A 23,475-nucleotide genomic window follows, 5' to 3' on the forward strand; every position below is an offset into this window, starting at 1 on the left:
AGCCTCTACAGACTAATTTCTGTGTATATATATTTGGATATCCTGGTCATTTCATATAAATGGGATCATATTATATGTGGCCTTTTGGAACTGGATAGTTGGAAACTTTAACACCACTCTCCCAATAATTAATAGAAAAAATAGACAAAAAAAATCAGTCAGGATGTAGCAGACTTGAACGATACTGTAAACCTTCTTGACCTAATTGATGTTGATAGAAAACTACACTTGAGAACTCCAGATACACATTCTTTTCAGGTGCATATCAATAATTTACCAACTGAGACCATAGGCTGGGCCATAAAATAAGTCTCAGTTCATTTAAAAAATTTAAATTTTGCAAAAGGCTGGGTGTGGTGGTTCATGCCTGTAATCCCAGCACTTTGGGAGGCCAAGGCAGGAGGATCATTTGAGGTCAAGAGTTGGAGACCAGCCTGACCAACATGGTGAAACCTCATCTCTACTGAAAATAGTAAAAATTAGCCAGGTGTAGTGGCAAACGCCTGTAATCTCAGCTAGTCAGGAGGCTGAGGCAGAATTGCTTGAACCCAGGAGGCGGAGGTTGCAGTGAGCCGAGATCACGCTGTTGCACTTCAGCCTGGGCAACAGAGCGAGACTCTGTCTCAAAAAAAAAAAAAAAAAAAGCCAGGTGCGGTGGCTCATGCCTGTAATCCCAGCACTTTGGGAGGCTGAGGCAGGTGGATCACCTGAGATCAGGAGTTCGAGACTAGCCTGGCCAATATTGTGAAACCCCGTCTCTACTAAAAATACAAAAATTAGCCAGGCATGGTGGTGTGTGCCTGTAATTCCAGCTACTCAGGAGGCAGAGACAGGAGAATTGCTTGAAACCAGGAGGCGGAGGTTGCAGTGAGCCGAGATCGCGCCACTGCACTGCAGCTTGAGCAGAGCGAGACTCTGCCTTAAAAAAAAAAAAAAAAATTAAATGTTGCAAATTATGTTTTCTTACCAAAACAGAACTAATTTTAAAATCAGTAACAATAAGACATCTAGCAAAGCCCCAGATATTTGGAAATTAAACAACACACTCCTAAATTACCCATGAGTTGATTCAGAAATCATCAGAGCAATGAAACTAAATAATAATGAAAATACAACATTTCATATCAATATTTGTGGGATGCAGCTAAAGCAGTGCTTTAAATGAAATTCACAGCTTTAAATTCCTATAGTAAGAAAGAAGAAAAGTTTTAGGTCAATGATTTAAGCTTCCATTTTAAGAATCTGAAGAAAGAACAAATTAAACCAAAACGGCACAGGAAAGAAAGAAATAATAAAAAACAACTGTGTGATCATAGAGTTCCTTCACTTGGCTGCGGTTTCCTCTCCTGTAAAATAAGAGGGCTAAATTTATTAAATGACTTCTAAGATTCTCTCTAGCTCTAACACTGTTTGGCTTTGGTGTGCTTGTATGCTTGTGTCTCTATATATGTGTGTGCCTGTGTGGGTATATACATCATCTTCCTCTGTGTCCATGTCTGTCTGTCTGGATGTGTCTGTGTTCTCAAGTCTCTGTGTGTATTCCTGTACCCTGTGTACATGGCTCTGTGTCCCCTCTGTGCACACAATGTAACAAAGTTGAGGCCTTTCCAGAGTGGGCTTTGCCAGGGAGGAGATTGAGTGCTTACAAAGCTGTGTTGTGAACAAACAAGTTCATTGTTGCAACTTAGGAACAAGTTCAGTGGGCAACTTAGGAAAACTAGAGCTGCTCACAGCACTAGTAAGTAGGAAGAGCATGCTCTGCTGAGTTGCAAGATTGAGAATTAACAGATGATATCATCATCACCCTGTCCCCCACTCCCATTCCAAGCCAGACACTGTCCTGTGCTTGGGTAACACAGATTCCCAAGGGCTCTATCTATCATTTGCTTTGCTTGGACCTTCTTTAGAACAGCCAGGCAGTAGTTTCAGGACCTGCCTTCCACTGGGTGGTCTAGCTATATCTGTATAGCTACTCCCAGTGTGCCAGTACCAGGAGCTGGATAGTTTGTTTCTCCAGGGAGACACTGGAGCTTCTGTGGAGTATCCACCCCCAGATGCAGTGTCTGTTTCTCATACCCCAGAGCCATTCGTTTGACTTTTTGTGAGTCAGAAACCCAGAAGCCTGGGTGTGGAAGCCGTTCCCAAGAACTTAGCTCAGTGACTCATGGGTATAGGGTGAATAGAAGTGCAGAAGAGGCTCTGAAGGGTCCTAGAGGACCACAGTTGGTGGAAAAGCACTTGTCTAGCCAATTACCAGGATTTGGATAGTGGAAGCATGACCCTAATAGCAGGGAGACATGGTTGGACAATATCTCCCTAAACCCACCCTTGATCAAGGCATTATTTTGTGCCCTAAACTTAGCCCCACAAGTCTAGTGAGAACCATGAGTCCATACGGTATAGTTATTTGGCATTAGAGAAAGAGTACAAGATGTGGTCTGGATAAAGACTAACTGGCTAGTGTTTTCCATCTTCCTTAAGGGCAGAAAATGAAAGGAGGGCTGGCCACAATGGCTCATGATGGCTGTAATCCCAGAACTTTGGGAGGCCAAGGTAGAAGGATCATTTGAGGCCAGGAGTTCGAGACCAGCCTGGGCAACACAGAGAGACCCCCATCTCTACAAAAATTAAAAAATTAGCCAGGCATGATGGCGCATGCCTGTAGTCCGAGCTACTCAGGAGGCTGAGGTACAAGGATCACTTGAGCCCAGGAAGTCAAGGTTTGTAGTGAGCTGTGATCATGCCACTGCATTCCACCCAGGGCGACGAGCAAGACCGTATCTCAAAAAAAAAAAAAAAAAAAAAAAAAAGGAAAAGAAAAAAAGAGTGAGAGAGAGAGAAAGAAGGAGCAGGGATTATAGCAAGAGGTATCTAGGTTACACCTAGACAGAACTTTGTGACTATAAGACTAAGGACAAAGGGGCTGGGTGCAGTGGCTCACACCTGTAATCCCAGCACTTTGGGAGGCCAAGTTAGGTGGATCACTTGAGGTGAGGAGTTTGAGACCAGCCTGGCCAGCATGGCAAAGCCCCATCTCTACTAAAAATACAAAATTAGCCGGGCATGGTGTGTACGCCTGTAATCCCAGATAGTCGGGAGACTGAGGCAGGAGAATCGCTTGTGCCCAGGAGGCAGAGATTGCAGTGAGCTGAAGTCATGCCACTGCACTCCAGCCTGGGCAACAGAACAAGACTCTGACTAAAAAAAAAAAAAAAAAAAAAACTGAAGGACAAAAGAAAGAAGGAGAAAAAGAAAGGGAGTCAGGCAGAGGGAAGGGGAAGCCTTTACCCAAAATAAAGGAAAGGAGCTGAGTTAACCCCACTGCCCTGAAGTCTTCACTAGCTCCCAGGAGCCAGAGGGTGAAAGCAGAGCATTCTGGTAGCAGATGTTTATCTTTACGCAGGAACATGCTTCAGTCCTGTTGAATGCCTCTGGCCTGTTAGACGATCTGTTTTGGCTGTGATGGAAAACAGGATCCCAGCCCCTATTTGAAAGCCAGAGCCCACTGCCTGAGCAACTTCTTTCCTCTGCTCTAACCCTGAACTTTCTTGTAAAGCAGATAAGAGAAATCCAGCCAGAAACACCCCAGTTTGACCTTTTTCTTAATTGAGAGTCAGCTCCCCAGTAGAGAGAGCAGCTTGGCCCTTGCCCCTTTAGTTTTAAAGCCTCTGAGTCACTTGTTTAAATGTAAAATAAAACATCCTAGGGTAGATGTCAGAGGATCAGATTAGAGTACTGGTTCTGTCACACACTAGTCACTTGTTTAATGTCACTTGTTTAAATGTAAAATAAAACATCCTAGGGTAGATGTCAGAGGATCAGATTAGAGTACTGGTTCTGTCACACACTAGGTCACTTTGGTAAGACACTACACTCCCCTGAGACTTAATTTCCTCATCTTTAAAATGGGAATAGCAACACCTGTCCTGTCTATATTCTTGCAAGATCATTGTGAGATTCAAAGAAGGTGTGATATCTTTAAAAAGCTCTACAGTTGCCTGGGCTTATTGTGCTCCTGACTACCAGAAAATATTTTCATATGTAGAACACATCAAGGCAGAATACCAGCTATCATTCATCTTTTTTTTTTTTTTTTTTTTTTTTTTTTTTTTTTTTTTGTAGAGACGGGATCTCACTATGAGGCTGGTCTCGAAATCCTGGCCTCAAGAAATCTTCCTGCCCCAGCCTTCCAAAGTGCTAGGATTGCAGACGTGAGCCACTACACCTTGCCATCCTTTGCATCTTGACTTGGCTAATAATGCCAAAGATACACTTGAATGATAAGCACAATCTCAATAGTCACTATGGGAACTAAAATAATAATAAAATGTAACATGAGATGGAGTATATCATAGGTAAAGTGACAGTTTCTGCATGCATTTGGCAATTTTTAAATTCTTAATTTCATTTCTGCTGCCGAAATTCTGTGATATGGAGGATGTCTAAGAAGGTGAGTCCTGGCTGGGCATGGTGGCTCACGCCTGTAATCTCAGCACTTCGGGAGGCCAAGGTGGGCAGATCACCTGAGGTCAGGAGTTTGAGACCAGCCTGGCTAACATGGTGAAACCCCGTTTCTACTAAAAATACAAAAAATCACCCAGGCGTAGTGGCGCACACCTGTAATCCCAGCTACTCGAGAGGCTGAGGCAAGAGAATCACTTGAACTCAGGAGGCAGAGGTTGCAGTGAGCTGAGATCGCGCCATTGCACTCCAGCTTGGGCAACAAGAAGCGAAACTCCATGTCAAAAAAAAAAAAAAAGAAGGTGAGTACTACACGCTCACCTACCAAATGTCCCTTCCAGCAATAAAGCTCCATGAACATAGAGGTAAAAATAACATTGTTAATGGGGCAACTGTCATAAAGCTTTCCCAAACCATCTTCTTAGATGTTGGTGATGCTCCTGTGAGAAAGGTAAAACAGTATTCTTTCTCCCATTTTATACATTGGGGCACAGAAAGATTAAGTAACTTTGTCTTAGCTTACACAGCTAGTCAGTTGCAGAAGCAGGGATAGAATAATGGATAGAGCTGGAATATATATTAGAGCTCTAATAATCTAATCTCCTGGCTGGCGCGGTGGCTCAAGCCTGTAATCCCAGCACTTTGGGAGGCCGAGGCGGGCGGATCACAAGGTCAAGAGATCGAGACCATGCTGCCTGAAACGGTGAAACCCCATCTCTACTAAAAATACAAAAAAATTAGCCGGGCATGGTGGTGGGCGCCTGTATTCCCTGCTACTCAGGAGGTTGAGGCAGGAGAATGGTGTGAACTCGGGAGGCGGAGCTTGCAGTGAACTGAGATCTCGCCACTGCACTCCAGCCTGGGTGACAGAGTGAGACTCTGTCTCAATAATAATAATAATCCAACCTCCTAATTTTATAGAAGAGGAAACTGAAGCCAGAGAGGCACAGGACTTACCTAAGGACATACAGTTAGCCATAGTACCAGGAATAAAACTCAAGACTCTCAGTCCAGTGCCCTTGCCCTGCCAGTTCAATGATGCAGACTTCCTGACTCAGGCCTTGGGTTCATTTTGCTGCACCTCATCATTGGTCCTGCCCTGCACAGAAATGGCCAAAATTTCCCTTCCCTCAGGCACTAAATAGGCTAGGCTATATGCACCCTCCCAGGACAAGTCAGGACTGATGCAGGCCTAGAATCCCTAGCACTGTGATTCCACCAAGCTGGCTGGGTCCCAGGAGAACTATTTCCATTTTACCCAGACTCCACAGCCACTCCCAGGGACTTTCAGAGGTGACTCCCCAGGAAAGTGGTCCCAGCCCTAACCAAGGGGGTAAGGCATGTTGGCACAAGCTTTTAGGCCAGAGTAGGGTGAGTCACCTAAGGGGCAGAGCCTTCCAGCTTCCTCTCCATTCAGCTCAAGCCTTGGGCTCCCTAAGAGAGAGGACGGGTGGAAAATAGAGAAGAGAGAAAACCTGGTCCTTGAACTTCAAGGCCAGGAGGAGTGGTCTAGACTCTGCCTCCTTGAAGTGGGGCAGGAATGGTGCGAGGTGGAACTCAGAGAGTCCTTAAGAGAACCACTGAACAAGCCCCCAGGACAATGGAAGCCTAGAAGGAAAATGGCCCCCAAGAGGGTTTGTGGTCAAGCTGGGGTAAGAACTGGAGCTCCACCTCCCAGTTTTGTGTCTTCTCCTGGGATCCCTTTGTCATGCTGCCACTCCTCCACCCTGACCCCACACCCCTGCTCCTTCGACTGTGCAGAGTAGACCATTTCTCTTACCTTTGCAGGAGGAAACTGAGGCATGAAAAATGCCTCACAGAAGAGGGTTAGGGACACCTCCAGGAGCAGAGGGAGTTTCAACCCCACCACCTCCTCACCCGGGAGGTTGGATCTGCCTCCACTCCACAGAATGTGAGAGCACCCAGCCCTGACAGCATAAGGAGCCCCTTCCTGTATGTGTTTTAAATTTTTTTGAATATACACATGTTAAGCATAAAAGTATAAGGGAGCCCATAAATCCTGATAATCCCTGTTATAATACTTCAGTGCTTTTTTTTTTTTGGAAATGGAGTCTTGCTCTTGTCGCCCAGGCTGGAGTGCAATGGCGTGATATCAGCTCACTGCAACCTCCACCTCCCGGGTTCCAGCGATTCTCCTGCCTCAGCCTCCCGAGTAGCTGAGATTACAGGCACTGGCCACCATGCCTAGCTAATTTTTTGTATTTTTAGTAGAGACGGGGTTTCACCGTGTTAGCCAGACTGGCCTTGAACTCCTGCCCTCAAGTGATCCACCTGCCTCAGCCTCCCAAAGTGCTGGGATTACAGGCGTGACTGCGCACAGCCACTTCAGTGCTTTTATAGAAATACAAAATGTCAAATTCTTAAAATTTCTTTTTCTCATTCTTTCAGTGGCTCTGCTTGGCTCGTGTCCTGGGCACATGCTCATTCTGCTTACTGAGATTTTAACTCTGCCTTGCAACCTACAGGGTCCCAGAGGCGAGTTAGGAAGAAAGGCCCAGGACTTCCCCTCTGAGGGACCCCTGAAAAAGGCCCTCATCCCCAACCCCCATCCTGCCCTCCACCCCGTCTTGCCTGCCAGAGTACTAGGCACAGCAGCCCAGCCAGGAAACAAGAGACGCCGCCAGTTAATTTCCCTTCCCTCCCACTCTGTCCAAGGCTTCAGAGTTCCAGAACCGGAGCCAACTCCCTGATAAGGGCTGGGTGTGTTTGTGGAGAGAGGCACAAGGGAGTGCCAGCCATGCCGACCTGTGACCTGGTCTCTCCCAAGTCACTCACCTAGCAAAACTGCCTCTAAGGAGACATTAATTCCCTGGCTACCTTTAGAAAGTCCTCTGTCCATCCTCCCCAAAGGAAAGGGAGGGGACAAGGAAGAGAACCAGGCATCCAGCTGAGGTCAGGCAAGTCTGAGACAGAGAAGCACCTGAATTGAGAACAGAGGTGTAACTGCCATGTTCAAAGCAGTTCCCTTTTTACAGATGGATTGCATTCCAAAAGTCTGTTGTTAACGTTCCCTCTAAGGTAAATCAACCAGATCAACTGTTTATTGAGTATTTACTATGTACCAGGCACTATGCTAAATGTGCATTCTTTTATTTAGTCCTTCTGAGAACGCTGAATAAGATCAAGAATAAATTGAACTTATTCTCACTTTGTGGATAAAGAAAGAGGGGCTTAGAGAGATTAAATAATTTGTCCCCAGCTGGCTGGATGTGGTGGCTCACGCCTGTAGTCCCAGCACTTTGGGAGGCTGAGGCGGGGGGATCACAAGGTCAGGAGATCAAGACTATCCTGGGTAACACGGTGAAACCCCGTCTCTACTAAAAATACAAAAAATTAGCCGGGCATCGTGGCAGGTGCCTGTAGTCCCAGCTACTCGGGAGGCTGAGGCAGGAGAATGGCGTGAACCCTGGAGGCAGAGCTTGCAGTGAGCTGAGATGGCGCCACTGCACTCCAGCCTGGGCGACAGAGCGAGACTCCGTCTCAAAAAATAAAAATTAAAAAAAAAAAAAATAATTTGTCCCCAGCCATCTGGCAGAGTCAGGGTTGGGAACAGATTTTCATTCCCAAACCTGGTGGCTATACCGTGATGCCACACGATTTTGAGCAGGAAATAACTTCCCAAATTAAGCCACCAGAACACTTTCAATCCATTATGCATCCAAAAATAGTGTACATTTGCAAAGGGAAAAAAGGAAACAATAGTTCTGAAATACTAATGAATTAATGCAGAAAAACAATGAAATGGACTAGGAAAGTTACGTAGAATGAGGAGTCTATGAAAAGTTACTTTATTGAGAAGAGGATGTGGAGGTTGCTGAAAATGAATGTGAATTAAATCCACAAGGGGAAGCTGGATACTTGCAAAGATTTAGGGGTTTGCTGGTCTTAGTATCTAGCTTCATTCCCAACTTGTGCATTTTCCTTGAGACAGCAGCTATGATTGGAATTATTTTGAGTTAAGAAATACAGCATGGTGGCTGGGCGCGGTGGCTCACGCCTGTAATCCCAGCACTTTGGTAGGCTGAGGCGGGCGGATCATGAGGTCAGGAGATTGAGACCATCCTGGCTAACATGGTGAAACCCCGTCTGTACTAAAAATACAAAAACAAAATTAGCTGGGTGTGGTGGCGGGCGCCTGTAGTCCCAGTTACTCGGGAGGCTGAGGCAGGAGAGTGGCGTGAACCCAGGAGATGAAGCTTGCAGTGAGCCAAGATAGCACCACTGTACACCAGCCTGGGCGACAGAGCGAGACTCTGTCTCAAAAAAAAAAAAAAAAAAAGAGAAATACAACATGGTAGGCATGGTGGCATGCAGCACCTGTAGTCCTAGCTATTCAAGAGGCTATAGGAGGGTCACCTGAGTCCAGGAGTTTGAGGCTGTGGTGAGCAATGATCATGCCGGTGAATAGCCACTGCACTCCAGCCAGGGCAACATAGTGAGACCCCCATCTCTAAAACATAAAACATAAAAAAGGAAAAGAAAAGAAAAAAGAAATACAGCAAAGGAAATAGGGGTAAGAGAAGAAGACAGAAAATTATTTCTGTATAGGTAACACAACAAGGAGGGGTAAAAATTGAGGCTATGTAGGTAGAAGAATTCTCTGTGTAGAATTATGCAGCTGAGGCAACATTCTTTTTTATCCAAGGTGACATTTATGTAACTTTATCAGTGAGAAGGGCAAGCAGGGAGCCAAGTGCATCGTCTGCCCAAAGGGTAGAACTGGTGATAGGTGAGAATAATAGTCACACTTTTCTCTCCACTGGCGTCAAATAACTTGATTACTGAGAGAACAGCTTCCAGGTGTGTTAGGGTAGGCAGAGTCAAAGGTACCTGGACCCTGAGATGTTCTCAATTATACCAATTTCCCCAGAGGAGCTCGTCCTGGTCCACAGCTTTATATCACCTACATGCTGAAATATTCAGGCTGCTGCTTTGAGCTCTAGGATCATACAGCCAATGCCACTTTGAAATCTCCAAGGTAATCTTAAACCCACGCACCCCCATCTGTACCTCCTGCAGGCTTCCTCATACATTAAATAGCATCACCTTCCAAGCCGAAAACTTAGGAGCATCCTGGATTTCTGTCTTTCATTCCCCACCAATTAATCCATCAGCAGGACTAAAACAAACCTACACTTCTTATCCTGGCTGACAGCCCTGCCTCTCTCTCTGACTTCATCTCACGCTCCGTTTCTTCACACTTGCTGTGCTCCAGCCTTCCTTCTGTTCCTTAAACATGTCACTGTCATTCTTAGCCTAGGGCTTTTGGATTTGCTGTTTCCTCTGTCTGGAACACCCTTTCCCACCTCATTGCATGGCAAGCTTCTCATTCTTTAGGACTCAGATTATGTATCAGCTCCTCAGAGACTCGACTCCTTCCTGACCTTCCGATGTGAAGTTTCTTTAAATTATTCTCAGTCATATTACTTGGTTTCTTTTCTTCATAGTACCAATTTATGTCCTTTATTTATTTACTTTTTTTTTTTTTCTTTTCAAGACAGGGTCTTGCTCTGTCGCCCAGGCTGGAGTGCAGCGGCGTGATCTCGGCTCACTACAACCTCTGCCTCCCAGGTTCAAGTGATTCTCATGCCTCAGCCTCCAGAGTAGTTGGGACAACAGGTACCCACCACCACGCCCAGCTAATTTTTGTGTTTTTAGTAGAGATGAGGTTTCGCCATGTTGGCCAGGCTTGTCTCGAACTCCTGACCTCAGGTGATGTGCCCACTCGGCCTCTCAAGGTGCTGGGATTATAGGCATGAGCCACTGTGCCTGGTTTAGGGATGTCTTATTTTTTATTGTACCTAGCAGGGTACCTAGTACATTGCATTAATTAACGAATGAATAAAAGAAGCTTTCTAATTCAAAAAATACATCTTTTAGAGAGTCAAGTTTTTATATCAATTATAAGGTTAGTGGTAAGCGCATTTGTTGTTCTAGGACCTTTTATATAGCTACATTTGGGCTGGGCACGGTGGCTTAGCCTGTAATCCCAGCACTTTGGGAGGCTGAGGCGGGTGGACCGCCTGAGGTCAGGAGTTCAAGACTAGCCTAGCCAACATGGTGAAACCCCATCTCTACTAAATACAAGAAATTACCCAGGCGTGGTGGTGCATGCCTGTAATCCCAGCTGCTTGGGAGGCTGAGGCAGGAGAATTGCTTGAACCCGGGAGGCAGAGGTTGCAGTGAGCCGAGATTGTACCATTGCGCTCCAGCCTGGGCAACAAGAGCAAAACTCCATCTCAGAAAAAAATAAATAAAATAAATAAATAAATAAATAAATATATCTACATCGGTGGGGAAGATAACTGTTTTTTTAAAAATCCAGAATTAGACAATTCACAACCCAGCCATGGCAGAGCTAGCACCTGATAAGCTCCTAATCAATACTAAAAGATATTCTAGAGAATGTAGTTGTTTCAGGATGCATATGAATAGTGTATATGCACGTAACGCATAACACATATTATAATAGCCACTCTGTATGGAGTCCCTCCTATGTAATAGGCATTGTGCTAAGTGCTTTATAAGCACTCTTGCGATTAGTCCTCACACACACACAAAAAACCCCTGTAAGGTAAGTACTAGTATTAAGCCCACTTTACAGTTGAGAAAACTGTGGTTTAGAGAAGTATCTTACTAGTTGGAATTCAAACCTAGGTGGGTCTGACTCCAGAGCCTGTTACTGTACTGCCTAGCATGTGCTGCTAGATTCCTACTGATGCCGTAAGATATGGGTAGGTACTGCTGGCCCAGTAGGTACCGCAGGGCAGGTACTACTGGCCCAGTTTTAGGCATGAGGAAGCAAAGGTTCAGAAATACTGAGTGACTTGCCTGAGATCATCAGCTAGTCAGTGGTGACCTGGAATTGAGTCCAGGTCCTTTTGACTTTAATCCCAGAACTCATTCTGCTATAGCTTATAGACCCTCTTGGGCAAAAGACAAGAGGTGAGACTGGGCAGGATGTATGTGCCCTGGGCCCTTGGGGACCAAGGGAGGGGAAAGGATGCTATGGAAAAAGCAGATATTCCTCTCTCCCGCAGGCATTCCTAGAGAAGTACGGATACCTCAATGAACAGGTCCCCAAAGCTCCCACCTCCACTCGATTCAGCGATGCCATCAGGTAGGGTGGAGGGATGTGGAGGACTTGGGGTAGGGGTGCTAGGATGCCAAGCTCTGACCATTTCCTCGACCTCCTCCTGGAAGCCTGGCTGGCCACACCCCAGGGAGGCAGACTTCCCTGCCCTCACCCTTACCACTCACCCTCCCCTTGCGGTCCTTTCCTCCTGACAGAGCGTTTCAGTGGGTGTCCCAGCTACCTGTCAGCGGCGTGTTGGACCGCGCCACCCTGCGCCAGATGACTCGTCCCCGCTGCGGGGTTACAGATACTAACAGTTATGCGGCCTGGGCTGAGAGGATCAGTGACTTGTTTGCTAGACACCGGACCAAAATGAGGCGTAAGAAACGCTTTGCAAAGCAAGGTGAGCACTGTTAAAATCCGGCTAGGCCAAGATTTCCCAATGTCTTGAAGCCAATGGCTAGGAAAACAGCTGAGCCTGGGACTGGACTTTGTCAGTAACCTCTCTTCCCTAGGGCACGGGAGGAGTGGGTGAATAGGACCTCTTGGCTTGAGGACCATGATTGTGAATACAGACATTTAATTCAGAATGACACCTACATTGATGAATTTTCATTGTACAAGTGTTTTTCCAGATCAAACACAAAACCCATGTAATTCCTTGATAAATTTTCAATGCAGGGCAGTTAAACTGTTGCTAACATTTTTCATTTATATTTACTGAAGTTATTTTCATCAGAATTCATTCTTTTTCATAAGTTATTAAACAAATGTGTGATCCATTGATTTACTTTGTCCATAGCATATTTTTAACCACTTTATTGAGATATAGTTCACATCCCATACAATTTACCCATTTAAAGTGTACAATTCAGTGGTTTTTAGGATATTTGCGGAATTGTGCAACCATTACCACAATCTAATTCCAGAACATTTCATCACCCTGAAAAGAAACCCCATGCCCATTAGCAGTCATTCCCCCTTCTCCCCCTCCCCTAGCCTCTGGCAACCGCTAATCCACTTCTGTCTCAATGGATTTGCCTCTTCTGAACATTTCATCATAGCACAGTTTACACATTACAGTTTCTGCTGTCATGATTTTCCTCTTGTAGCTTTATTTTGTTTCTTTCTTTTCTTCTCCTCCTTCTTTTAGCCAAATTTAATATTCCAGGGGTTAAATGGTACAGATCTAAGATTTATGAAGATTTGATTCTTTTGTCAGTTTTTCACAAATAACAAGTTTCACTATGCATAATTTTTTTTAAAGACAGAGTCTTGTTCCATCACACAGGCTGGAGTCAGTGGCGCAATCTCAGCTCACTGCAACCTCCGCCTCCTGGGTTCAAGCGATTCTCCTGCCTCAGCCTCACAAGTAGCTGGGACTACAGGCACATGCCACCACGCCCAGCTAATTTCTGTATTTTTAGTAGAGACAGGGTTTTGCCATGTTGGCCAGGCTGGTCTCGAACCCGCCTTGGCCTCCCAAAGGGCTGGGATTATAGGCGTGAGCCACCGCACCTGGCCTACCGTGCATAATATTAACAACCTGATTGTTTTAACTAAGTCTAATTTTCTCTGCTCAATTTTTGCAGCTTTCAAGATTTCTAACAAGATGGGGTTTTTTAACCGGGTTTTCATCTATCATTAATTTTACTGTGAACACTTTGGGCCATTGCCACTTCTAATTTGTGTTGACTACTTTTACTGATAGTATTCATTAGGAACAGGACAGAAGGCACATAGTTTGTTCTCATTTCTTAGCTAACCAGTAAGGAAATTGTGGGCAGTTCCCCTTCACTGTTGGAGGGTGGCTGTTTCCAGGTGTTTGCCAAACCAATTCTGCTTCACCTACATGCCCAGCCACTCTGGGTCCTCAGTACTGACTGGTTGCTTTCCTGGTAAAGCAAGGAGTCAGCAATGGGGTCCGGCTCCGGAGTCAGGATGCCCTTGGTGTCAGCATGTTCTGTGTCCCACCGTGTTTCTGGGCAATGGAGAGGAAGAGTGAAGTAGAAGAGCAGAGAGCTATGAGTTCAAGAGGCACTGGTAGAACAGAGAGCAGCATCCCTGGAGCCAGAGGCCCTGGGTTCAAGTCTCAGCTGTGTGTCCTGGGCCAGGTCACTTTTCTCACTGAGGCTCCGTTCCTTCATCCGAGACATAGGCCCTTCCAGGTTGCAAAGGAGAGATGGTCCTTGATTACCAGGTGGAAGGGGCTTGTTGTGAGAATGCAGTGGAAAGTGGGGCAGCCCCAGAAACAGTTCAGCAGCTGTACTTTGACCTGAGCTCCGGGGCTGCTTCCTTCTGGCTGTATCTCACCTTCTCATGCCCCAAAGGAAGGATCTAATAGAGTTCATTTGTCACTATACAATTTCGAGCATCTCTCTCTCTCTCTCTCTTTTTTTTCTTGAGATGGAGCCTTGCTCTGTCACTCATGCTGGAGTGCAATGGCGCAATCTCAGGTGACTGCAACCTCCACCTCTTGGGTTCAAGCAATTCTTCTGCCCCAGCCTCCTGAATAGCTAGGATTACAGGTGCACGCCACCATGCCAGGGTAATTTTTTTTTTGTATTTTTAGTAGAAACGGGTTTCACCATGTTGTCCGGGCTGGTCTCAAGCTCCTGACCTTAGGTGATCACCCACCTCGGCCTCTCAAAGTGCTGGGATTACAGGCGCAAGCCACCGTGCCCAGCCAGAGCATCTCTTTTTGATAGAGGATAGTATTACTCAGTTGCCACATGAAATATAGGATGCCCAGTTAAATTTGAATTTCAGATGAACAACAGATAGTTTTTTAAAGTTAAAAAAAAAGAAACTTATCTGGCAGCTGGGCACAGTGGCTCACATATTTAATCCCAGCGATTTGGGAGGCCGAGGCAGGAGGATCACCTGAGGTCAGGAGTTTGAGACCAGCCTGGCCAACATGATAAAACCCCGTCTCTACTAAAAATACAAAAAGTAATTAGCCTGGTGTGGTGGCATGCACCTGTAATCCCAGATACTCGGGAGACTGAGGCAGGAGAATTCCTTGAACCCGGGAGGTAGAGGTTGCAGTGAGCCAAAATCGCGCCACTGCACTCTAGCCTGGGTGACAGAGTGAGACTCTGTCTCAAAAAAAAAAAAAGAAAAAGGCTGGGCGCGGTGGCTCACACCTGTAATCCCAGCACTTTGGGAGGACGAGGCGGGCGGATCATGAGGTCAGGAGATCGAGACCATCCTGGCTAACACGGTGAAACCCCATCTCTACTAAAAATACAAAAAATTAGCCAGGCGTTGTGGTAGGTGCCTGTAGTCCCAGCTACTTGGGAGGCTGAGGCAGGAGAATGGTGTGAACCCGGGAGGCAGAGCTTGCAGTGAGCCCGGATGGCACCACTGCACTCCAGCCTGGGTGACAGAGCAAGACTCCGTCTCAAAAAAAGAAAAAAGAAACTTATCTGGCAACCTCATTGCAGGTACATGCTCCTCCTGCCTGCCTGCAGGCTTCCTGTTCCTTCACTAAGCTGGCGGAGGTTGGGGAACCCAGGGTGTATCTGGGGTGGAAAAGGAAGGAAGAGGGGAATGTATATTTATTGAGTATGCACTACATGCCCAGCAGCTCCACATTGCTGTCTCATTTAAGCCTCACATATTACCATGGGGAAAGTCTTATCAACCCCATTTTGCACATAGGGAAACTGAGGCTTGGAGAGATTCCATAATTTTTTATGTAAGTTTGCAAGTAGAGGTACTGGGATTCTAACCCGTGTTCTTTCCACAGTGTCAGTTCCCTGCTGGGAGTCGGAACTCCAGGGTTCTGCCCAGGCAAAGCTTTTAGTTCTCCTCCCCCTTCCCATACTTTTTCCTTCCCTCTTCCTTTTTGAACTTTGGAGCAAGGGTGTCAGGGAGTACAATGCCAGGTGCTGCTAGGGCCTGGGGGTCACCACGAAAACCAGCCCTCCCTGGCCAGGAGTTTGGGTCAGGGCCTGAAACGGCTAGCTTTCTCCATGGGAGCAAATCTGGAGGGAGACAGGGGCAAGGGCTCAGACTGCTGGCCCCCAGCCAGGTCCTTTCTTCCTGGCAGGCACACCAGCGACACCCCCTTCCCTGGTCCTCTCAGGAAAACAGTCGTTTTCTCTCAATTCCCATTCCTATTCATCCTCCCTATCCTTCCCCCAAACACACACATGCACATACTCAGAGTTTCCTACAGGATTTTATTCTGAGACCTGTCACCTTCACTGGCGGCCTAGAATGAGAAAACTGCCCGCCACCCCCTCTTCTGCCTGTGAAGTGAGGGACCCCACTAGCTGCAAAGAGGCAGAAGGAGCCATCTCACACTATGCTAATGGATTAGAGGTTTGTGAGGGGAAAGAAAGAGCTTGGGAGACCGTCCCCCACAGCAAGGGCGTGAAAGAGCCCAGCGCCCATTGAAGACTCACAGTGTGCCCAGCAGAAGCATGACTGGTACATCACAAACCCTCAGCCGCACCTCTGGACCCCAGGTCTTCCCTCTGCCTTCTTTGTCTCCCTCCCTTCCTTAGAGTCATTCCCTCTCTCCTCGTTAAGGGTTGGTCACTGGCTGGGAGGCAGAGGTTGGGTGGCTGCCAGGCCAAACAGGCCCAGGGAGGCGGCATTGCCTTGAATGGAGCTTGGCTCAGGGGTGGGAGAAGGGATGTACCCCTCCCCCACTTGCATTGGTGAGGAGAAGAGAGTCCAGCTCCTCTACTCTCCAAGACCCTCCCTTACATCTGGAGAATCTTAGTTCATGCTTTGACCGGCAGGAATGATGTTTGGGCAGATTTATAAGCCTGGAGTCCTGGCAAATGTGCCTGCCTGTCTATGTGGAATAATGGAAGAGCCCTGGATTAGGTGTCAGGGCCTGCCTCAGCTACTTACTCATTCCGGGACCCTGGGCAGGCCCCTTGTCCTGGGGTCTGAGGTCTCAGTTACCACACCCTTGGCCCAAGAGTCCTGCCTCCAAGCCGCGAGTCTTCCACTTGAGGTTACAATCCCAGCCCCTGAGTTTGCAGGGCTCAGAAATAGCCCACAAGAAACTCGGGATCTGGCCCTTCCGGCCATGCTGCTGCCGGGTGCACGCTGAGCTGCAGTTGGGCCCAGACTCAGTTGACGGGGGCTGGGGTAAGAGGCCAGAGTCTCAGCCCTCAGGGAGGAGTTGCAATTTGGGGCAAAGGGAGAGAAACCCTTAACAAAGCAGAGATGGAAAACTTTCTCTCAGTCAGTGACAAAACACACGCTTTGTTCTTATTTGTTTTCACCTCAGAGCTCTCCAGAGTCCCTGAGGAAGCGAGGAGGAGAGGGGCAGGAAAGAACCTCAAATGAATGAGTCTTGTGGTTGTTGGCTGGCCATAGGCCCCAGGCCCTGGAAAGGGCAGAGTGAAGTGTCTAGAGGTGGCAGGAGGGTGTGAGGACTGAAGAGAGATGGTGGGGGGCAGGGGGAGTCACAGCTGTGGCCTCCGTGGCCCCACCTCTCCTCCACTCTGACACTGCAGGGAGGGGCTGGGATTTGCTGGTAGCAACAGACACAGAACTGTTTTCAGACTCAGCCCAGGCTGTGGGGAAGAATAAGACCCTAGACCAAGGGTTCAGACAGACTTCTTCAGATTGGGGGCTTCTCCTGGGCAGAGGCTGCTTCCCCTCCAACACACTGGGACCTCCACAGTCCAAGCCACTGTACTGGGGACTGTCCAGGGTAAGGGGAGTCCTCTCAGTCTGAGGGCTGCCGTCAGCCAGGCAGTATCGCCCCAGTCAAAGGGGGAGCTGCCCAGGGCAAAAACTGTGTCTTCCCCGTCAGACGAGGGGCTGCTGGGGGAGGGCCTACCCCTCGCCATCATACTGGGTCTGTGGGGACCAGACTCAGGCTCTGCAGCAGGTGTGACTGACGTGGGCTTTCTGGGTGGCAGGTAACAAATGGTACAAGCAGCACCTCTCCTACCGCCTGGTGAACTGGCCTGAGCATCTGCCGGAGCCGGCAGTTCGGGGCGCCGTGCGCGCCGCCTTCCAGTTGTGGAGCAACGTCTCAGCGCTGGAGTTCTGGGAGGCCCCAGCCACAGGCCCCGCTGACATCCGGCTCACCTTCTTCCAAGGGGACCACAACGATGGGCTGGGCAATGCCTTTGATGGCCCAGGTGCTGGCACAAAGCCTCCCTCCCACACAGCAGGAGGGGACCCCAACTTGGAGAAGCAGTTTGGGGGTGGCAATGAAGCATTCACCCTCCCTGTGGCCTTGGCTGAGGCACATCTCCCTGCAGAGAACCCTCAGTCTCCTCATCCTAAAATGGGAACAGTGGTCCCTTCCCTATTATGTGTCACATGTCTGAAGGGACAGTCAGATGAAGCTCTGCAAGGGAAGTGCTTTGCAAATTCTCAAGAGTATTATGCATTCTGGGAGAATCTCCCAAGGTTCCGTCATCCATCTTCTGCCTCTAGACAGGCCTGTGCTTCTCTTGTTCTCCAGAGTGGATGTTCACTCCAGAGCCCTAAAAAACATCCACTGCCCACCACTGCTCCCCCACCCCCAACTACCAGAGCCGCTGCCACAGGGCAAGAGGCACCCTACTCCCGACAGCCCCGACAGGGAAGTGCTTCATATACCTACGCCACAGATAGTTCTGTTTGTCCCCAACCTGAAGACTCTGGCTGCAGTTTAAACCGCTGTCTTCCCCTTCTGCCCAACGCCAGCCTTCAGAACCTGAATATAGGCTGTTTGCACATTTCCCCTCCTAATGAAGAAAGGAAACCTAATCAGACCCCTTCAAGCTGGGGACTTAAGCCCTTGTATGGCCTGGGAACTTGAGCCCCCACCTCCCTTGCACCCTCCTGCTTTCAGTCAAGCCCACCTACAGCAAAGCCCACATCCAGGCCCTACTGCTGAGACCTGGGTTAGGACCAGGAGGAATCTAGGCTTTGCAAGAATCCACATGTAGTGCACACATGCACTTATTTGTAACTGACTTCATCCATGTGATCTACCTGACATGGTTCTATCCATACCTAGTTAAGACAGCACTGCACTGGGAGTAAGGACATCAGGATCCCCAAGCAGCCCTCTGATTTGGGACAGATACTTTGTCTTTTTGAATAGTGGTCTTCTCTCCCAAACCTGCCCATCCGTCTCCCAGTGAGAGTTGAATAGAGTGAACAGTGCTCGAAACAGCTGGAGACATATTCAAAATAGGCATGTATTCTTCCTACATGCGGCTGACTTTCCATGCCCCCAGGAGGCTCTCCTTTTAGTCTAGCACCCCCATCTTTGCCAGTCACAGTTGGCCTGGGGTCCAAGAAGGCAAAGCTGGAGGGACCCTCAACAAGCTTCTATGCAAACTTTATCATAGTGCAGTTTTCTGACTCCTGTGTCAGGGTCACCTGCCGCTGTGGAAGGGGAATTGTTAGGGGTGGTACCCTGGCACCTGCACATCTAATAAGCTCCATCTGGGGCACACTAAAAGCTTGAAAATCGCTGATCCAGCCCAACTCCCTCTGCTCATTCCTATTAGAACCTATTAGAAGTAGAGAGAGGCCCCCCAGAGGTGCCCTGGCAGAGGAGGGCAAGAACACAATTTTATATATATATATATATATATATATTTATATATATATATTTATATATATATATTCACTTCTATATGTATGTATATTTTCTTTAACAAAAAGTATATATAAAATAATAAAAATAAAAATATATACTTTTTATTAAATAAAATAAACATACATATAGAAGTGAACCATCTCAAGTTTAGCCTGATGAACTTTCATACACTGAATGCTCCCAGCACCCAAATCAAGAAACAGAAGGTCCCATCATGCCTCCTTTTAGGGTAACTATACTCTACCTACTCCTAGATCTTTTTGAAAGTAATTCTTTTTTTTTTTTTTTTTTTTTTTTTTTTGAGACGGAGTCTCGCTTTGTCACCCAGGCTGGAGTGCAATGGCGCGATCTCGGCTCACTGCAAGCTCTGCTTCCCGGGTTCACACCATTCTCCTGCCTCAGCCTCCCGAGTAGCTGGGACTACAGACACCCGCCACCACGCCTGGCTACTTTTTGCATTTTTAGTAGAGACAGGGTTTCACCGTGTTAGCCAGGATGGTCTCAATCTCTTGACCTCGTGATCCAACCGCCTCGGCCTCCCAAAGTGCTGGGATTACAGGCATGAGCCACTGCACCCAGCCTGAAAGTAATTCTTAAGTGGCCCGTATTATGTGCTAGGCACTGTTCCAAGGATCACTTTTTTGTTGTTGTTGTTTCGTGTTTCTTGTTGTTGTTGTTTGAGACAGGGTCTTACTCTGTCACCCAGGCTGGAGTGCAGTGGCGCAATCACAGCTCACCGCAGCCTTGACCTCCTGGGACTCAAGAGAGCCTCCCACCTCAGCTTCCCAAGTAGCTGGGGCTACAGGTGCACACCACCACGCCTAGCTAATGTTTTTGTTTTTTAGTGGAGATGAGGTCTTGCTTTGTTTCCCCAGGCTGGTCTCGAACTCCTGGGCTCAAATATTCCTCCCACATCAGCCTCCCAAAGTGCTGAGATTACACGCGTGAGCTACCACACCCTGCTGCATCATTTGTAATACACATGTACACACACACACGCACACACATTTATTATTCAGAACAACTCTGTGAGGAAGAAGCTCACCATCATCATTCCCATTTGCAGATCAGGAAGTTAAGACATAGAGAGGTTAAGCTAAATGCTGAAGGTCATACAGCTAGTAGATTGTAAAAGTAGGAATGGCACCCAAATTGGTGGGCCCATGCCATATCTACACCACAGTGCCTCTTAGGCGTCCACAGCCTACTCATCTGTTCACCTCTGCACACTTCAGGTTCTGCCAGATTTTAGGAAGGAAACTGTACAGCAGAGAACAGCCACACACACCCCAGTGGCATTTGCGCTGGGCCGCGAGTACCTGGGGGCGTCGTGGGCCGTGGCACCCCCTGACCTTCTGCCCCACCTGCAGGGGGCGCCCTGGCGCACGCCTTCCTGCCCCGCCGCGGCGAAGCGCACTTCGACCAAGATGAGCGCTGGTCCCTGAGCCGCCGCCGCGGGCGCAACCTGTTCGTGGTGCTAGCGCACGAGATCGGTCACACGCTTGGTCTCACCCACTCGCCCGCGCCGCGCGCGCTCATGGCGCCCTACTACAAGAGGCTGGGCCGCGACGCGCTGCTCAGCTGGGACGACGTGCTGGCCGTGCAGAGTCTGTATGGTGAGGCCCCGGGACATGCCCCGCTCTTGGTCCCAACTGCTGCCCCCCAGGCCTCCTGTCCTTGAACGCCGGCTCTGCAAATAGGATTTCCCATCCTAAGCTCATAGATCTGGCCTCCCTGTCGCCGATTCGTCCCAATTCTAAAGCCCCATGCCCCCCCTCAAATCTGAAAAACCTCGGATTCTTGCTCCCGCGAGTCCATGGCCCTCATCTCTCCATCAGTCCCAACTAATTCCTGTGCACAGTACCCCCAACCCCGCCCCTTGCGTTCCACTTACTGGATTTCTGCCCAACCCCCAGCCCCCGCAGCTCCCGCTCACACCATGTGCCCGCCCCATCACCCATACCCAATCTTTGGGCCCATCTCTTCCCCCATCCTGGACCCCAAAGCCTTCATTCCTGCCCCAGCCACTAGCTCTCCCCCAGCCTTTCTCTCACCACGAGGCTGATGCCCCCTACCCCCAAAGCCTGCCCACCTCTGTCTGGTGGTGGGCTCAGACCAGTTCTTCTTCCCCAGGGTGGGCCAGTGCTACGGCCCTGGGATCTATCTCAGCCCAGGGCTGTCTCCCTCAGAGTGCCATGGGCAGAGCCAGGAGGCCTGGGTTCAAGTCACCTTCCATCCCTGATTAGCAGATGCTCTTGGGCATTTTCCCTCTGTGAACCCTCAGTTTTACCTTCTGTGAAAAGAGATAACAACTGAGGTCCTGCTTACCTGACAGGGCTGTTGTGCTACTGGGTATGAGCATGCTTTGTAGCCTGAGAAACTTACACCCTGTAATACTAACAGCTACTATTTCATGAGTACCTACTGTGGGCCAGGCACTTGACATGCAACACACCCATAAAGTATGCATCTTTTTGTCCACAGATCAAGATAATGGGGCTCAGAGAGGTTAGGTAACTTGCTCAGGGTCATGCAGCTAGGAAATTGCAGACTGGGATTCAGGTGATGGTACCAAATAATAAGCTTGTTGGACTCTGCTTGCCTCCTCTCATAAGTGAAGGATAGTGATGTAATTATTATAATTGCTGTAGTTATCACAGCCTGGGTCTCCAGACTCTGCCCTCATGACACCTGTGTTGCCCAGGAATCAGAGAAGAGGACTCCCTGACCCGCTTAGTTCCCTTGCTTGATACCCCACTCCAATTTTATCTCAGGAGGTTCCTCTGTCCCAGGATGTTGGGTAGAAGAAGATTCCTGAGTTAAGTTTGATGGTTAGCACCAACAACCAGGAACAACTCTTTTTTTTTTCTTTTTGAGACGGAGTCTCGCTCTGTCACCCAGGCTAGCGTGCATTGGCATGATCTCAGCTCACTGCAACCTCCACCTCTCGGATTCAAGCGATTCTCCTGCCTCAGCCTCCCAAGTAGCTGGGACTACACATGTGCACCACCATGCCTGGTTAATTTTTGTATTTTTAGTACAGACAGGGTTTCACCATTGGCAAGGCTGGTCTCAAACTCCTAACCTCAAGTGAATTGCCTGCCTCGGTCTCCCAAAGTACTGGGATTACAGGTGTGAACCACCACTCCTGGCCCAGGAACAACTCTTAACCCCCACTCCCACTCTCCTTCCTTGCCCCTCATATTAGATAATCATGAAAGTAACCAAGGGAAGGTCTTGAGTGCACAGCATACCCTCTACCCTATGTGTGTTCTCTCTCTCTCTTATTTCCTTACTCACAAAGGGAAGCCCCTAGGGGGCTCAGTGGCCGTCCAGCTCCCAGGAAAGCTGTTCACTGACTTTGAGACCTGGGACTCCCACAGCCCCCAAGGAAGACGCCCTGAAACGCAGGGCCCTAAATACTGCCACTCTTCCTTCGATGCCATCACTGTAGGTAAGAAGGTCCCACTGGTGCTTTGCTTCTTTCTCTCCTTCCACATCTCTTAGTGTCTCCAGAGCTGCAGTAGAAGTTGGGGGGATGGATTGTAAAAGCCAGAAATCCCAAGCCACAAGCACGCTGCAGGTAGCAACCCCACACCCAGCAAAACACCGCTTCTTCCTGCCCACTTTCCCCTCTGCGCCAACTGTACACACCATACCCTACGCTTGTCCATTTGGGAAACTGGCTTCCAGGACAGCATCTTTCCTGGAAAGACAGCAGGAAGCTGATGGTCACTCCTCAACTCTCTCTTGTCTCTGGGCAGACAGGCAACAGCAACTGTACATTTTTAAAGGGAGCCATTTCTGGGAGGTGGCAGCTGATGGCAACGTCTCAGAGCCCCGTCCACTGCAGGAAAAATGGGTCGGGCTGCCCCCCAACATTGAGGCTGCGGCAGTGACACTGAATGATGGAGATTTCTACTTCTTCAAAGGTACTGGCTCTGGGGCAGCGGGGAAAGCTGAGCCCTAGAGAGGGAAGGTGTCCTGCCCAAGGTCAAAAGAGGACAAAAGAGGGGAAGACTGTCACACGAGTCCATGGTGGAGTCTCCATTCCAATCTGAACCTGTGACCCCAGGGAAGACTCTATCAGAAGATACCTTTCAGGGATGGATTAGGGAGCAGCAAGTGTCAAAGTCCCAGGGAGAGTTTCAGAGAGGAGTCTAGAGGGAAGCAGAGGACTGCTCTGGAGTTCTGCAATTGAGCAGAAAGAGCTGGATCTTCCTTGGAATCCTAGCTGTGTGGGGTTGGATGTGTCGCTTAACTTTTGGAGTGTGCATTTCTCGAATGGGGAAAACAATACCTCACACTTGCTGGGGAAGGAGTATGAAAAGAGAATATT

The 23,475-nt window shown here is 48.4% G+C and overlaps 1 protein-coding gene across 3 annotated transcripts in view; it reads left to right on the plus strand.

The window, feature by feature from the left end:
* Positions 1 to 23,475, plus strand: part of MMP28 (matrix metallopeptidase 28) — a 30,389-nt gene that overhangs the window by 5,421 nt on the left and 1,493 nt on the right. The window contains exons 1-7 of one of the 3 annotated variants that reach the window (XM_063706527.1): positions 8,809 to 9,211; positions 11,523 to 11,602; positions 11,773 to 11,960; positions 17,452 to 17,676; positions 20,507 to 20,752; positions 22,441 to 22,590; positions 22,901 to 23,068. In XM_063706527.1, coding sequence (XP_063562597.1) covers positions 11,837 to 11,960; positions 17,452 to 17,676; positions 20,507 to 20,752; positions 22,441 to 22,590; positions 22,901 to 23,068 — 913 coding nt within the window. In that variant the 5' untranslated portion in view covers positions 8,809 to 9,211; positions 11,523 to 11,602; positions 11,773 to 11,836. Of the gene's footprint in view, positions 1 to 8,808; positions 9,212 to 11,522; positions 11,603 to 11,772; positions 11,961 to 17,451; positions 17,677 to 20,506; positions 20,753 to 22,440; positions 22,591 to 22,900; positions 23,069 to 23,475 lie in introns of those variants that run through there. The other 2 variants (XM_031011284.3, XM_031011285.3) reach the window with 2 other exon arrangements.

The sequence above is a fragment of the Gorilla gorilla genome, chromosome 4 (assembly GCF_029281585.2).
Source record: "Gorilla gorilla gorilla isolate KB3781 chromosome 4, NHGRI_mGorGor1-v2.1_pri, whole genome shotgun sequence".
Classification (NCBI taxonomy): domain Eukaryota; kingdom Metazoa; phylum Chordata; class Mammalia; order Primates; family Hominidae; genus Gorilla; species Gorilla gorilla.